We start from the raw sequence: 17,532 nt of genomic DNA, 5'->3' as shown, positions 1-17,532 counted from the left end.
GCCCTCGCATCCCCACCCATGCGACTATATGAAATGTGGTGGGAGATGTACATTGTGAATGTACCATATAGTATGAATATACGGTATGTACAGAATTGTCGATTACACAATACACGTTTAGTAGAATAGTAGAAACACTAGAAACGCTAGGAAATTATTCATATTTAAAACTCAAAAAACTTGACACATTTTGTTTCATATTCTCACTTCAGTTTTCATTGTTAAAATTGTAATCCTTATTATATTTCTAACATTTTAATACATATTTCAATATTTGAAATAAATTGTAGGATCAGTGGTTTATTAGTTTATGAACTAAAGGAACTGCGTAAAAAACAACAAAGTGTACATGATTTAAATCGGAAAATTCTACTTCCGTAATATTATTAAATATTACATTGTTGTAGCGTTACTTATTATTATTATTATTATTATTTAATTCATTTCCTTTAGAAAGATCAGAGAACGTTTTAGTGGAATATTTCCGACGTATTATACGAAAAATAAATAATCAAATAAATATAAAATCGAAAACCTTATCATTTTATAAATTATAAACAATAATATATAAAACAATAAATAATAATGAAATTTTAAAATATTACTTATATTCTTAATTATAATAATAACTTATTGTACGGTCAATGGTAATTACATTTTGTCTATCATATTACTTATAGTTCCTGAGATAAGTATAAAATTAAAAAATATTTTTGATAAACCGATAGATCTTAACCTACTCTGTATTTATTTGATCAAAACTAAAAATTATACAAGCACATTTAATATTCAACATTAGCGTATTATAATTTTATTATACATGATTATATGTATATGTACAATTTATGCGCATTGCCAAGGATGCGGTCACTTACTTTCTTTTTATTCAACTCTAATGGTAGCAGTACCTAAATTATATTATTTTAAATTGTATTATTACGATACTACTGATAATAGAGAATAAAATTGTTTCCAGTTGTCATACAATTTTTTTTTTATAGTAATCTATTTCTTTTAGTTAATTATTTTTATCGAATACAAAATATAAATATAAGTACCTGTATATTTGTTTTTGTAAATATGAATGAAAAATATATTAACAGTTAATGATTTTATGGTTTTCGTTATTTGTATATTTATTTTAAAAAGAAAAAACAATTTTGATTTGTTTGATAAAACGTTAGAAAAAGGAAAAAGAAGTAAAAAATTGAAAAAATTTATTCGGGCTTGGCCGGGATTTGAACCCGGGACCTCTCGCACCCTAAGCGAAAATCATACCCCTAGACCACCAAGCCACATGAATGTTACGAACAAATAATGAGTCTTTCAAATAATCACTAGGTAATACCTATCTATGTTAGTTGTAAATAATATGTAATAATTATTAATACCACCTACAATTATACACTTATGTCTTATACTTACAATAATACATGATTACGAACAAATGTATTTGATGTATATACAACGTATTCATTACTAAGCCACCTATCTTTAAGTTACACAATGTAGTAGTATATTGTATTTAAAATTAATTTAGAAAATACTTATTCTACCTGTTAACTACAGTAAATTTTGTTTTTTCTCATTTTAAAATTTGATCAATAGGTAAGTATCCACTACCTACTAACTAGTAATAACTGTGGTAAATGCTTAATACCTGTTAACCTGTTTTGTAGTACATTTTTAAATTCAAAATTGCTATTAAAGACTAAAGCGGTATAGGTACCTAATGTGTTTCTTTTGTTTTCAAATACCTGCATAAAAAGATGCAGTGAAAAAGTGGTAAAAAATATATACGTAATCAACATCATTTTGAAAACTGTTAAATCGAGTCTTAATCAGAATCTATACAAAGCCCAATATAACCAAAGAAAAACCTGCATGCTTTCAACGTAGGTACTACTTAGTACTTACATTTTTATCTGAACAAAAAGCTATGCTTAGCCCTCCCCCCCATCCTCTATTTACGTACTATTTTTGATTTTTCTAGTAGAGCCAAATAGATAATATTTAGTCACAATACTAAACTTGTCTACGATATAATTTTGTATAAGGTAACTGAGAAATTGAAAATTATTTAAATAGTATATCAAATGTTCTTTAGAAATCAAGAAATCACAGATAAATTAAATAGGTAGTGGTCGTTTTGTATTTTTAAATTATTTATCGTGTTAGTTAATACTAGCGTTGGAATGAAAAAAATTATATTTAAAGTATCCACATTCCACGTACACACCATTATTGTATACACATTTTATATAGGAACGCGTCCGCGTGTCTATAATGTCTATATACCTATCTAATTAATTTTGCATTTATGCACTAATTCTCATTACGACAAAGATTTACTATGACTACTAGTACCACTACTGAATATTATAGTTCTTCGAAATTATACAAATAAACATGTTTTTCATCAACAACCGGCTTATGGAGCTGCTTTTAAAATCAAGACCGTGTGTATATATATAAAATGTGTGTAAATGCGATATTCGCGTTGTCGAAGTAGCAAACGGATAAGATGCGTGCTCTTTTCTTTTATGATCTCACATCAAGAATATAGTTTACACACACACATACATATATATATATATATATGAATACACTTAAGTCGTATAGCATATAGGTCAGAACCACTTTGATGTCAATACGTGATGACTGCACACAGCGGTGTGGCTATATGGAGGGCTTGACTCTTTTCCTTCTACAAGTTTTTAGGATTATCTCCAAAAACTTAATCGAATACGGGATTTGGAAATAGTCAAAATTCAATTTCAAATACTTTCACCACAAACAGAAATGTTGTTTCCACATCCCACTGAATAAATAATAAATACATTTTGAACAAATTTTTACAATACGACGCACACGCGCGATCTGATGTCTTACGGAGGTAAATAATAAATAACATAAGGTTTTCAACGAAATCGCTTAACGAATTCAATGTTTTTATGACTTGTTTTTTTTTTCAAGTAAATATATGGCTCAAACGTATTTTTTTTTGTGTATACAAGCTCTATAAAAAAATTTACTATTATTATAAAACTATATTTTCCGTTAGTTAGACATTTTAAGTTTAAATATCAATTAAATATATTTTGTTATATTATTAATTTTCAAAATATGTTTAATAATAAATAAATGACTTATGTTATGAATCAAAATTCTACATAAAACTTACTAAATACAAATAAACTGATCGAAATTTTGTTGCAATGATGCCTACATAGTGCAGACTGCTTGGAAAACGAGTAGAAAATCCACTTGCCTTACAGCGTGGGGTGAAAAAGAATTATTTATTTCGTTTCAACAGTCGTCGTCGTCGTGCTATCAAATAATTGTGTAAATACAGTGTATTGTAATCGTTTTCGTTCAATTTGACTCGTGTGCGTACGTGCAGTATTTAAATCAATGGCAATCTAATATATATGTATATATCGGTCATGTTACATAGTAGGTACGCACTACGCGCGTGCATGCCCAAACGTCAACCCCGCGAATGGGACAACACCACGCGCATAGTAATAATATATTACAATGCAATTACGTTATAATGGACGGCAAAAGTCAATATTAATATACATTATGAGTGTAGGCATTTTAAATTGGAAACTGATTATGTATACGCTGAGCTATTAAAATATAATACAGCAGACATGTGCGGCTTGACTGGGTCGTTTCATTACGGGACGGATATTGTATAATATTATGTTATGCCGTGTTAGCCGGTGTCACGAGGCAGTCACACAACAGTTATTATTAAAACGGAGAAAACTGTGGAAAACAATTTGCGTTCCCGGTATACGGAGACTGCGGAGTGTCCGGAACTGGCGTTTTAAGGATTCCCTTCCTTAGAAATCATATGAAAAGCTAGTACAGCGTATATCAAACCATAGCGGCATATTACGTATAGGATGGAAAATAATTAATTAGCCATCACGTCTCGTGTATAGACCGTATAGTGACCATGAAATCATTTAAATTTCTCATATCGTCACATAATTTGATTCGAAACTATATTAATAAATTATTACAATATTATTATACGATGCATCCATGCATCACAACTATGTACAATATATCACATTATGTAAGATTATAGTCTACGACAAGGGAACGGACAATTATCGCGTCATTTTTATTACTACTATAGTTTCTCGAATCAAACAAATTATTTAGTTTCTATGTTATATTTAGGCCATATTAAACCAACTATAGTGTGGTTTCATAACGTATGGTGTTTCACTCGAAGTACTTAAGAAAAACGGTAGGTACACTGTTCGATTTCAAAATCATCGGCGAAACAATAATATTATTTGATTCAGGTCATTGAAACACACACTTAAAAACAGGGAGACAAAAATGTTATAATCTCATTCCCTAACGGCGGTGCTGCTGATACTGACACATCGTCGTGGTATGTACGATTCGTATTATTTTCTGTCCTGTTAAATCGAAGGTGCATAATATTTTCTTGATAATTTATTCTATGTAATTTGTTTAACTTTGCCTTAAACTTCTTCGGTGTACCTGTTTAAGTACTCAATTGATATTATTGATGTTTTATTTTAACTTATAAACAATTTGTAATAACCTCTTATACGTGCACGTAGTCACGAATGTTGTAACGTTTATTATAGTAATGCGATGTTGTTGACAGTAAGACTTGGCAGTAACAAAAAATAAAAATAAATTAGTGTTTACATTTTAGAAATAATAAATATACGTCTGATATGTTGAGTGTTTTTTTTTTTTTTAATTATTAAGTGCGTTTTTATAGATGTACTTTGAAAATCAATAATTTACAATATACAATATATTCTCAAAAAAATATTTTTATTTATACGTATTATATTTTACATTATTATACCATGTAATACATAAATAAACGAGATATCTTTTTAAATATTATATGATAATCTATATTTCTTAATGCATTTTATTCTTGAAATTATTTTATTTATTATAGTTAAATGAATATATTAATCGGTCTCAATCACTGTATAACACTCAAAAATAGGATATTATGGAATATCTTTCTTTTTCCATATTGATATAATCGGTCAAAAATGGTTTGAGAATACAATAATACAATATTATACAACACTGCAGCTCTTTAATATCGAAAATATCACATTTTTCTATTGAATTTTTATATCGTTGACAATATCCTATGCCTATAACCTCTAGGATGTACCAACGTAGTAAAAAATATTATGATGGCTGACGGTCGATTTTCAGTCCTTGCCATTCAATCATCGTCAGTATGTCATATCATCGTGTGGTGTTTTTATTTCATTTATTATAAAATATATATTGTCAATATATCATTATAAATTATCTACATTTTAAAGCTACGAAATTTTCAATTTGTATACTAAACAATAGTAATAATACAATTAAAAAATAATTGTATATGTTAACACAAAATGTTGATTAATGAAGTATTGACTTGAAGTCTTGAATTATTTACTGATTATTTTATAGATCTATATTTTTGTTGCGAATTTATAAACTTGCTCAATATAATATTGCACCAAGTACTATAATAATAGATAATATAAGCAATTTATTTAAAAAGAAACTATAATACTTTTTTTTTGTATGTGCAAAATAAACATAAATTGATGGAAAAGTAACTTTAACCTGTCCTTGAAATGGAAAAGTTGAATAATATTTCGTTATATTATAGTATAGTTCGACGAGATATCTATTCATGCAGTTTTGTAGAGCAAACAATGTGTTATTTCCTAAGATGATTTCAGCCCATCACATGTCTCGCGTTTATATCTTATAGTATCTTGTTGACATATACATATACGCGGTATTTCGTGCATTTTATTATAAGGACCGTCACAAATCGAAAAGCCCTAATACATTTCCTTTTTTAAATTATATTATGTATTATTGTATCCAGAGAATTCGAGTAAATTGAATACGATACTTTTGTAGCAATTCAATATATACGACGTACAGTAAACGTATTACTATTGCATCATGTCACATTATAAACGATTTATACGTCATGTCTGTCGTTATATCTGCAGATATATATAGTAATAATAATAATAATAATAATATTTCTATTAAAGTACGTAAAACAGCAATGGATGCACTTGCCTGTTTACCGTCTCTGCCTCTCCACCGCGTCCACTTATTGGAACCTGGCCGCCAATAGTCTATCATAATTTCTTCGACGAACTCTTTGCCGGACCCATTGCCGTATCGACCTTGGCTTTTGATGGCTGTAACCGCGTGCAAACCCTGCAGATTCACCTCCAAATACTGTCGACCATCGTTCGATATCATACCCTTCGGACACCAAGCGCCACCGCTACCTTCATATTTCAGTCTGGAAATTGAAAATGATTATTTTTATTAAATTAATGTGGCGTACGTTTTACTATATTTTAAACAATAGTTTTTGTCTATATGATATAATTTAAATATATAAAAATTAAGAAGTGATCATAATATTATATTAGTATAAAATATAAAAGCTAAAATATAAACGATATCGTTGAGTATGTATAACTAAATAGTCTATCCAAAATGCCGTGTGGTCATATTTATACTATTTAAATTTTAAATCAATTGTACAATTTATTTTTATCATACATATTATGAGATTCAGTTAAAATTTCCATAATAAGGATAATATAAATTTCTGTAGAGAATTTCTAAATTGTTATGAAATTGAGCGTAGTTTTATTTTACAATGTGAAAACAACATTAATTATTCTATGTTCGTAGATAGATTATGTTTACCTCTGTGTTCAAACCCATGATTTTTATATGCATTTCATTCTAAACTAATGTATGACATATTACTACATTATAGATGCTTAATCTAATAATCTGATTCATTATATTATAATGTCTGTAATATTATAGTATTTTGTGTTTTGTGTTTTTGGTTAGATATTAAATTATTTAGTCAGTACGTACAGAACACCATTAACTGTGTTGGTATTCACCCGTCATAATTAAGTCACCATAGTTTCCAATTATGAAAGTCTAATACAACATATTGCTATATTAAAATTCGGCAATTAAAATCTTCTAATTTAATATTTAAGCTAGCAATTATAGTGTGTTAATATAATGTACTTACAGCTTACCATGTAATTTGAACATTCAGCAATATTTTACATTAAAATCAATTATCGGTTAAATCCCATTTCAGACTCGAAGCTAATTTAAGTAATATTATGCAAATAAAAACTACAAACTATTATCGTTCTTGAGATTTTGTTACATAATTTTAACTAATTTATTGAGAAGCGTGTACAATGAATTATTATCGTCGATAAGAAATTGATTTTAAGAGTTTTATCGTAAACTTCAAACGTTTTTTCTTTTGTAACAAGCAACAATTTGTTACACAAAGTATTACAATAAGAAGTTGTAATGTGTTTATATCGAGTAAAGTTAGTATCTAGTGATATTATAGTATAAACTTATACATATGTAAATTAATTAACACTTTATCGTGTGTAGATACTACACTAGTATTATAACTTATTAAGTATGTGTACATATTATAAAAAAGTTTTGATTTTTTTTTTTTAGCATTTATTTTAGTAGGTTCTCAATGATATTAATTGTTTTTTTTAATTAATAAGACGCACTGATGAAATTAATGTAAAAATGAAAATTCTATTATCTAACATTGAATTTCGAGTGGTATGACTATTGCATTTTATACAGAGTGATTCACCAAGCATGCTTACACCCATTTTTTCCTATAACAATGAATGTATTCAAAATCGATTTTTGACGTTTTTAAGTGTATTAATTTAATTTTACGCTTTAAAATTATTTAGATTTTTCATACTGCTATTAAGGAGTGCACTGTCGTGGTGATTCAACTTTTTATTTTTTCTTATGAAACTCCTTCCTCCTTTTCTACAGTAAATTTATTAGCAGGTAATTTTTCTGAAAATGTTGTTGTACCTAATAAAAATTCAAACGAATAGTTTTTCAGTTATTAAAATGTATATACGTACTAAGGCTAATAGTTCTTAAAAATTGTTTTAGAAAATATAAATTAGATTTAATATTGAATCTTAATATTAATTTCAAACATTTTGAATTTTATCGTAGCTTTAATACCTTCAAAAATACCAAATGAACCTTGTAGCTCAAAAACTATTAGTTCGAATTTTGATTTTGATACGTCAAAATTGTCTGTTAAATAAGTCACAATATAAAAAATAAGAAATAGGTTATTATTTGAAAAACAGGTGTTTATATCTATATGAAAAAATAATCTACTACAAAAAATCTCAAGAAAATAGAAAAATATGGTCACTAGATATATTTAAAAATTCCTAAAATCGAATTTTGAATACCTATACAGTGGAACATCGATAACTCGAACCTCTATAAGTCGAATTTTCGATAACTCAAAGGAATGCCATGGCCCCTGCATTTCAATTTATGATAACTTGATCCTCTACAAGTCAAATTGTTGATAACTCGAATTTTATTTTCGCCCCTAGCCGATTCGAGTTATCGAGGATCCACTGTAATTGTATCTGTTATTGAATAAAAAAAAGTCGGTAAGCATACTTTGCATCATTATAGCAGTCGTGCGGATAGATAGACTCAAAATCAATGTGAAAATAATAATAAAAGAGTTGTCTTACAAACGAGCCGTTCACCCATAAAAAATATGTATAACATAACCCGTGCACACGCATCATAATATTTTAGACGCGAATGTCTCACCGCGACTGCGATCCACCCGAACCAGAGCGATTGCGACATGATGACGGAGCATTTTTACGTATAAGTAACTGTACGGTAGGTGTGTTTGGAGTAGTTTTTGAGAGGGTCGCGATGTGTGGGTGTGAGATGACGTTGTGCACTATTTACTTATTGGGGGCGTGTTCCACGTGCATTGCATTCACGCACGACACGCCGTAAAACCGATGTGATGCAATTCGTCAACGTCGACCCGACAGGAGTTACGCGTGTATATACGCCTACGATAATAATAACATATGTATATATATATATATGTATGTATAATATTGTTATACGGAAAAGCAGTCGAATATTGGGAGACTTCATGTCTCTGTACTGTGTAATAGCAGTGGAAGAGCTGTATACAAGAACTGTGTCGATAAGCACTGTTGAGTGTTGGATGCCACGGTATTTCGACGCTATCGCTGTCCCTCCATTAAAATTTCTCGGAAACCACTAAGAAGATTTGACGGGATGGGTTAAGCTTGAAATTTAAAAAAAAAATCAATAATAACGATAGCAATTTTGAACGGTTAAAATCCTCCGAGCGATATTTTAGTTTCGTTTTAGTAATCGCCAATCCCGATATTATCATATATGTATATGTATTATCATATCATACCTATATAATGTATACGACGCTTTGCAGTTTATCTAGATAGGTATGCATAGTTTATTATACGTATTATAGGGATATTATTATCATCTCACGACAAAATACGATGCTATTTATTTATTTATGGTGCAATGCAAGGGCACACCCAAAGGGGTGGCTAACGGGCTTTGCCCCCCCCCCCAAATGGCTAGTCCCAAACATTTTGATAATTTTATTAGGTATATTGACTTTCAATTATTGTATAAAAAAATTATCAACTAACAAAATTGAAACATTAGGTGTAACATAATATTATATATTTATACCTGTCATCCCGGGCCCCGGAAGAGACCTCTGTTTATATTATTATAAATACTATTAATATTTAAAAATGATTTAAATTTATCCCCCCCTCCCAAAAAAAAAATATCCAGGGTGCGCCCCTGGTGCAATGATAGGTACTAGGTTTAAAAAGGTACGTGTCAATCAAGACATTAATTTAAATGTTATGTTAAGAAATTTTGGTTTTATGCAGAACCATCAGTGCCATACTTATAACTTGAAAGATCAAAATTATTTAAAAATGTTCGGACATCTATCTAATTTTGATGTTAATAATACTTGTTACTGTAAAAACAATTTGCAAGTTGTATTACGCATACGCACAATGAAAGGTGGTTTACATTACATTTTCATGAAAAGATACTATTCCCTAGTTCCTCACTAAAAGTCCTAAAATTGCAATCCGAGATGTCACTGGACAATAATATTTCATTTCTTCTTTAAAATAAAACGCACTGTAACTATATACATTTGTACTATTTATAATATACGTGAAGTTGTTACATTTTTTTTCGTTTATTCTAAATAATAGGTATAGTACATTTTCCGGAGTTTTTTTATGATTTCTTTTGTTTTTCAAAAACGGCCATTTTGCATTGTTATTATGCCGCAATCTTATATTGTATGACTATTAAAGGCAAATTACCACGAACGATTATAAGTTTTTATATTAACAATAGCATCTGTAGCTACTGTGGTCTGTGAGTGATTTATATAAATGTATAACAATAAATGATCTACTTAGATACTTTTAGATACAGCTTACATTTTCATGAAGTGATACGTTTTTATTTTTAATACGTTTTACTAACAAGTGTTTTATTTATATTTTATTATGTATAAGGTCCATTAAACTGTATTTAAAAAAATGTAACAGAGGATTACATATGCTTTTAATGTTATCCTCATCATTTTTTTTTAACGGACAATTTGAATGACCATGTAGACGTATATGAGACGTTATTAATGAGTAATAGTGCATTTATATATTTTTATTAATATTATTGTGTAGATATTTGGTCTTTTGTATTATGTATATAGTGCCATACTTCTATGTATAATATATATTTATATCGCTTAATACTGTAATTAATATTATGTACACTATCTTACAATATTATCATACAGATACAACTAACGATTTAAGCTGTTTACTCATGAAATGCAATTCACATTAATTATTCTTTTTCATTTGATCCTTTAGATTTATTTCAGTATTTTTTTAAATTCATATGCACTTTTTCATTGCTTAAGAAAAATATATATTTAAAAATTATTATCATATAGTTTATTGTTTTTCGTATATTATATAACTGACCACACTCAACATAAGGATATCATATTTTATCTATATCTTTTAAATTTTACATTACCTACTTAATTTTACGTTTTAGCTTATTATTGACTGTGAAGGGGTTTGGGCTAGTCAATAATCTATACTTTTTTTTATTTGCACTAGTAAACCTACGTATTTATGTGTTGATATTTCGTGTATAATATTTTAATGTGTCGATAAGTGTAAGACTATTGTTTTCTTTAAGCACCTGTTGATTTGATAATAGTTTATTTATTTGTCGTATAATAATATTATCTAAGTAATAGGTATTGTCTAATGAAATTTGCACCTGATACTAAACTTTGATGAGTTCCAAATAGTAAATGTTCTAAGATACTATTACATATTAAGTATGTTTAACGTTGATTAAGTAATTAATTCTTGACTTTTAAAGAAACCTATGAACAAAAAATGAAATTAATTAGAACTATTCAGTAAAGAATAAAATTATATAAATATACATCATTTGTTTCAGTTTATATAATATTATAATAAACCCAATTTTTTTGTTACTATTGGTAACTATTTTTTATGTAATGTCACCGTTGAAAAGAGTCACCACTTTTTACTTAACTTTATACTGTTTGTTTATAAATTAATTGAATTTAAGAAGTTGTATCTCTTAGAACAACTCTAAACTGAAGGCCAAAAAGGGATATAATTTATTCATCAATAAAATTCACCTTCTAAAGAAACTTGGTTGTCCCAACGTTCACTACCAGTCTACAATTTAATTTAATTTTAATCAACGTTAAATGCGTTGTATTAATAATTAATTTTTGACGTTTTATTCCTATAGGTTGTTTCAGTGCAAATAGTAGTACCCAACGTTAAGGGATCAATTGAATTTATTAGTTCTAAACGTTAATTAAAACTAAGAAATGTGATAAATGTGTGAAATTATTACCATGACTACAGAAATAAAAATTTACAAAAGATGACATATGTGTAGCATTTTTGACATCAATAGTTTATATCAATCAAGGTAATATAATTGAATATTTATGATTCATTTAAAAATAATTAATAATTGTTAAAATATTAATACTTACAATCAAATTTATTTTGCCGTTAAAATTGTTATATGTACTTCTATTTTAAAAGAATATTCATCAAAAATAATATCGCATATAAATATACAAAAAGGTTTTTCCTTAAAACTAGTATAACTAGATTTAATTTAATTTATCTTAGTTTCATATTGCATTAAAATATATTATTAATATATTTGATATGCTTATCTATAATTCTACAGATAAATTAAAATAGTTCAATTTAATTAGTATGTTTTATATGTCAATTATCTGTGATGATATGTACAAACGAAATGTGTATACATTCTTTAATTAAACAAATTAATACTTGAATATGCACACAAACATTTTAAATTTAAACGTAATTTTATTATTTTCAATTTTCATAAGTAAATTTTAACTATTGTTGATTACAATAATTTTTAAATATAACAGACAATATTATAGTTGTAATAAATTTAAATAGTTAAATAATTAAAATAATAAATTAAATTTTGATTAAAGTTGAATAAGTTTTTTTTGTGTGTTAATATATTATAATACGAGTATACCAATGTTAAACTGAATTGTTTTTCGTTATAACTTATTTGATTTAAATTAAATTAAATTAAAATAACGTATTAAAAACTGACTTAATTAAGAATATACATTCACAATATCAATAATAATTCAGTTATTTTCTCGAAAGTCTTCAACAAATATTTGTGATTTTCAATACATATTTTCATTGTTGAATTCAATACTAATACAGAACTAATTTATTTGCTTCAGTATTCGACATAAGGGTGGGCCTAGACCCCAATCATAGTTTATTACTCTTTCTATTTTACGATCATGATTAAAGTACGATATTTGTTTTTATTTATTATTTTATTAAATTAATTGCAAGTACTTAGTTTAGTTTGTTACTAAAATAAAAAAAAAAATAGTAAAAATAATGATATAAAAGGTACCATGATATAATATATAATAATAAAATATAATATATTATTATGAACATAATTTAATGTTATTTGATTATATTAGTTGTACGTTAATATTTTTTATAAATAAAACAATCAGTACAAGCACTTGAAATATATGATATTCTATTCAGCGGTAAAAAAACGTTGATCCTTATTTCGAATAACGATTATAAACATATAATTATCTTCTGTATTAAATCGATACTTAAATATTATTGCATAAATGTAATATAGATTATCCAAGGTACCCTTTTCAATTGCAGAAAATGGAATTTAAAAATATTACGAGTATATTCACTTGAACCCAAAACACATCAGAATCAATAATTTCTACCGACGGGTTGACATGAATATACCTACCTATCGGACAAAGTTTGACCCTTTGCAGTTTAATGGTTCAACGGTCTTTGGATTTTTCTAATGATTTGCATTCAAAAAAAATATTAAAACGTTGATTAAAAAAAGTATACATTACATATTTATTCAAGTACTTTAAACGTGTTCGAATTGATTGGTATTAGAAGGTAAAAAAAAAATAAACGTATAATGCGACGGTTGTTCCCTGATTGCTGAAACATTGTAACTTATTTTCGATAGCTATGTTGGTGGAACACTAATACATTTATAATAGCATCAAATGCTATGCATTTTTTGTGTTCTTTGGCTTAAAAAAAATCGCATAAAGCATTATATTATATGGATACCTTTCCATAAGAGTACATACGCACTTATTATTACGAATCAATATATTTCACACTTTTATCCGTTACGGTTACCGATTTCATACTTTAAAAGTCATTATAGTAATTTATTTATAGCACAAAAAACGCATATACGTAAAAACATATTCATATAGTTAAAATAAATACACGTCGGGATTTTTTTTTTATATGTTTTTGATTTGTTGTTCGAATTTAATAACGACAACGATCAAAACGAAAAACGACAAGTTAAAGTGAAGAGTTAGGTAATACAGGCAGGATAAATTCGAAGTGGTGGTTTGTATTGCAGGCCAGTAATTAGAGCCCGGGATGTAATCTAACATCTGACGGCTTTTCACTAAAGTGTCAAGCCGGGTTAATGAGAAACTAACCAACGTCCCACGGCCACGAATTTGTGGACCAGTAAAAGTCAAAAGAATAATGAGTTATTATTTTTTTTTTCGTTTTTTATGTTGTTATTAATTTTATTTTACACTAAAACGTTGAAGGAACTGACAATGTTCTTACAGCTACATTAAACTCTTTAAACTAAAAATGTGCTATAAAAGTAAAAGCAAAAAAATAACATCAAATAACAACAGTGTTTCATGAGTGTACTTGAAATAGTAATTGAAAAAAATTAAGTTTTAAAAAAATTTCGTTGATTATGATACCTAATTTTAGAGAGATGAGTGTGCTTTTATTTTAAGATAAAATCATTAAAATCTATTTAGGAAATTAATTGTACACATTTATTTAATAATAAAGATAAACGAATAGAATATCAAGTATCAAACATTCATCTATATTTATTTGGTTTTAGTATAACGCAAATATACCTATTTGATTCAACAAGTATAATATATATAATATAATACCTATAAAATTTAAATATAAAATAACAATTATGTTGTGATACGCTCAGATAATTATAAAATAAACTTAAATACAATTTTTTCTAGATTCTTAAAAGAAAAACCATATATTTCAAGTTAAGCTAGATTTAAAAAAAAATAAAGCTTTACCAGTCATGGCCATTTGAGATGGATATTAATATTAAATATGCAAAGCTGGCTCAAGATTTAAAAAAAAAAATAATAAAAAAACCTAAATAGAACTCGAGACTTGGCAGAACAACCATAGAATATACGACAGTGGGTTATTAGAAAGATATTCTATAATGGGCAGAGACGGGACTCAAATACGAAGCAAGGAAATAAAAAGCTCAGGCTCGTACAAGTATAATATTGATTTGCATCCTAACAAACACATTAAATTATAAAAGAACAAATATATAAATAATCGATATTATCATACTACTTTAAACAATGGAATATTTTAATTTATTTACTAAAGAATACTGTTAACAGTCGTGTATTTACGGGAAGAGGGTACGTATATGGAGGAGATGAAATTCGTTGACCTATATTATTCAAAATAATGTTTTGTATTCCATAAAAATATAATAACTAATAATGTTCACAGAGATATTTTTATTATGCAGAACATGCGACTGTAATATTTGACTTCAAATGCTTTGAAGACGAATATCTAATACATCTAATAACAATATTAATTAATACTTAATTGTCAATTGTTGATTCTGAGAAAATAAAGTTGAGATCTTCTAAATGTATACACAATTACTTAAATAATAATTAATTATTTGAATAGCTATACCCTCTAATAATTATTCTAACAGTCTAGTACGGATAAGAATAAATGAAATGGATTGCCTTATTTGCATACCATCACAGTTTAACAATTGTTGTGCTAGATTACGTTATTGCTGAGTTAGACCTAAATAATATAAAACTGGATTTTTATACTTAAATAATATAATAAAGTAATAACTACTAGATAATGCTTAAATTTCACATATATTATTTTGTAACTACTTTGAATATAATATAAGTTAACTAAAACTAAACGTTAGTTCTAAATCTATATATAAAATGTAATTAATGGTATAAAAAAGGCATTACATTTTTATTTAGCAAAACATTTAACCAGAGTTGCATATATATTATGTTATTTGGTAATTAAATTTATGTTTATACTATTCTAAAGCAAACTTTAGTCCTGTTATGTATATCACACTAAATGTAGGTATTTAACTTAATATATTTAGAATATTATAGAATATTAATTTCCAAGGGCCAGTGATAAATTATATCAAGTATAAAATTTAGTGTCCAAGAAGGAAATGTTTGAAAATTGAAAAAGTATTTATTCTCTAAGTACACAAACAGTAGCTTTTCAGCAGATCACATGGTATCTATATAGAAGTTGTTGATCGAAGACAATCCAGGAGCAAGCTAACTATTTTGGGATTCACATTTACTTCACCACAAACAGGGCAAAACAAGGAAATATCATAGTTCATACCTCCTCTTGGGATTACATTATTACCCAAAGGCTGACCACAACGCCCTTCTGTAAAAGCTCCTAAGGCTATTTGTGAACAGGCAAAAGGTGTTTGCTATCCCCAGACGGTCGATAACTAGAGTCATAGGGTCAAATGCGGTATTTACCCATTTACAATCAACAATCGGACCTTAAAATAACGTCTATCTATCATTTATAAAAAAAAAATATTTATTTCAATGTTTAAACATATAAAAATGTAATCAATTATTTATTTTCTGATGAAAAAATATCAACAAATGGCCAAATGTCGAAAGTGAAATTAATCGATATACTACTATTGCCCATCATACTCGCTAGTTTTGTAAAATGTTAGTTGTTCTATATGTACACCAAACATTAAAATGTCCAATTTAAGAAACAATAACTAAATTCTTTACTTCCTATATTAATATCAAGTCAACATCAAATTTTCTTAGAAAACCTTTTTTTACGATTTACTTTTATGGAATAGATGTAAAAGTAATACTTAAAATGATTTTTAACATTTATTTTTATTAGTCACATGTAATAAAAACAAAGATGAATACAATTTTAAACACAAATTGTGTTAATAATAATATTAAAAAAATAAAGTTTAGTCATTATTCATCATTATCACGGTAACACGTTCATCTTACTATGGCTTGGAAAATTATATAAAAGAACATTTTTATTTTTACATCTACACATTATTAGATATTACAAAATATACCAATATGTTATGTACATGTATCAGCTGTGAAGACTTATTGCTTAATTTATGTGCACTATGCTGAAATGTCTGCTGCTGTACTAAATTAATCATTATTCACTTATTTGACATTTATAGGTATTTTTTTGCACGTTTTGTAATATTATTAATTAATTTCATAATGCTGCCTGTATATCAACTATACTTAGAGTCTACAGATCTTATATATTTAATAAATCACAATGAATAATAGGTAAAATATAATCTAATACAAGACTTCATTAATTAGTTCATATTGGTTCACTATACTGATGTTTGCTGCATCAAAATTCACAAAATTCCAAGATACCTATGACGAATTACTTATATGTTACTTTATATTTCTTTAAGGAGAATTCTTTTCAATTGTCATTCTATAAAGCCACTCTAAAATATTATAAAAATGAATAAATCGATCTTCATTATTATTATAAAATTGGCTTTTTTTTTAACTAACTCAAAATAATGAAGTTGAATTTTCTCATTAGAATGTAGATAGTGTAATGTATAATACATAATCAGAGATGAGGAGTGTAATGCACATATATTGATGTACTATACAATTACTTAAATTTAAAAAAGTTATATTTTTGATAAATCACCTAAGATATACTTATTAAAAGGGCAAGAAATATTATTTGTCTACTATTTCAAATGATTAACAAT

The 17,532-nt window shown here is 27.0% G+C and overlaps 1 protein-coding gene and 1 non-coding gene across 3 annotated transcripts in view; both read right to left on the bottom strand.

Annotated features, from left to right (window-relative positions):
* The window catches only part of LOC113553389 (discoidin domain-containing receptor 2), a 244,377-nt gene that overhangs the window by 107,422 nt on the left and 119,423 nt on the right, over window positions 1-17,532 (bottom strand). For both annotated transcript variants that reach the window (XM_026956702.1, XM_026956701.1), the window contains exon 4: window positions 6,124-6,355. In XM_026956702.1, the coding sequence (XP_026812503.1) occupies window positions 6,124-6,355 (232 nt within the window). The remainder of the gene's footprint in view (window positions 1-6,123; window positions 6,356-17,532) is intronic.
* Window positions 1,224-1,295, bottom strand: Trnap-agg. The gene has a single exon. It is a non-coding gene; the product is annotated as a tRNA-Pro (tRNA).

The sequence above is a fragment of the Rhopalosiphum maidis genome, chromosome 2 (assembly GCF_003676215.2).
Source record: "Rhopalosiphum maidis isolate BTI-1 chromosome 2, ASM367621v3, whole genome shotgun sequence".
NCBI lineage: Eukaryota > Metazoa > Arthropoda > Insecta > Hemiptera > Aphididae > Rhopalosiphum > Rhopalosiphum maidis.
This window is presented reverse-complemented; position numbering and strand designations above follow the sequence as displayed.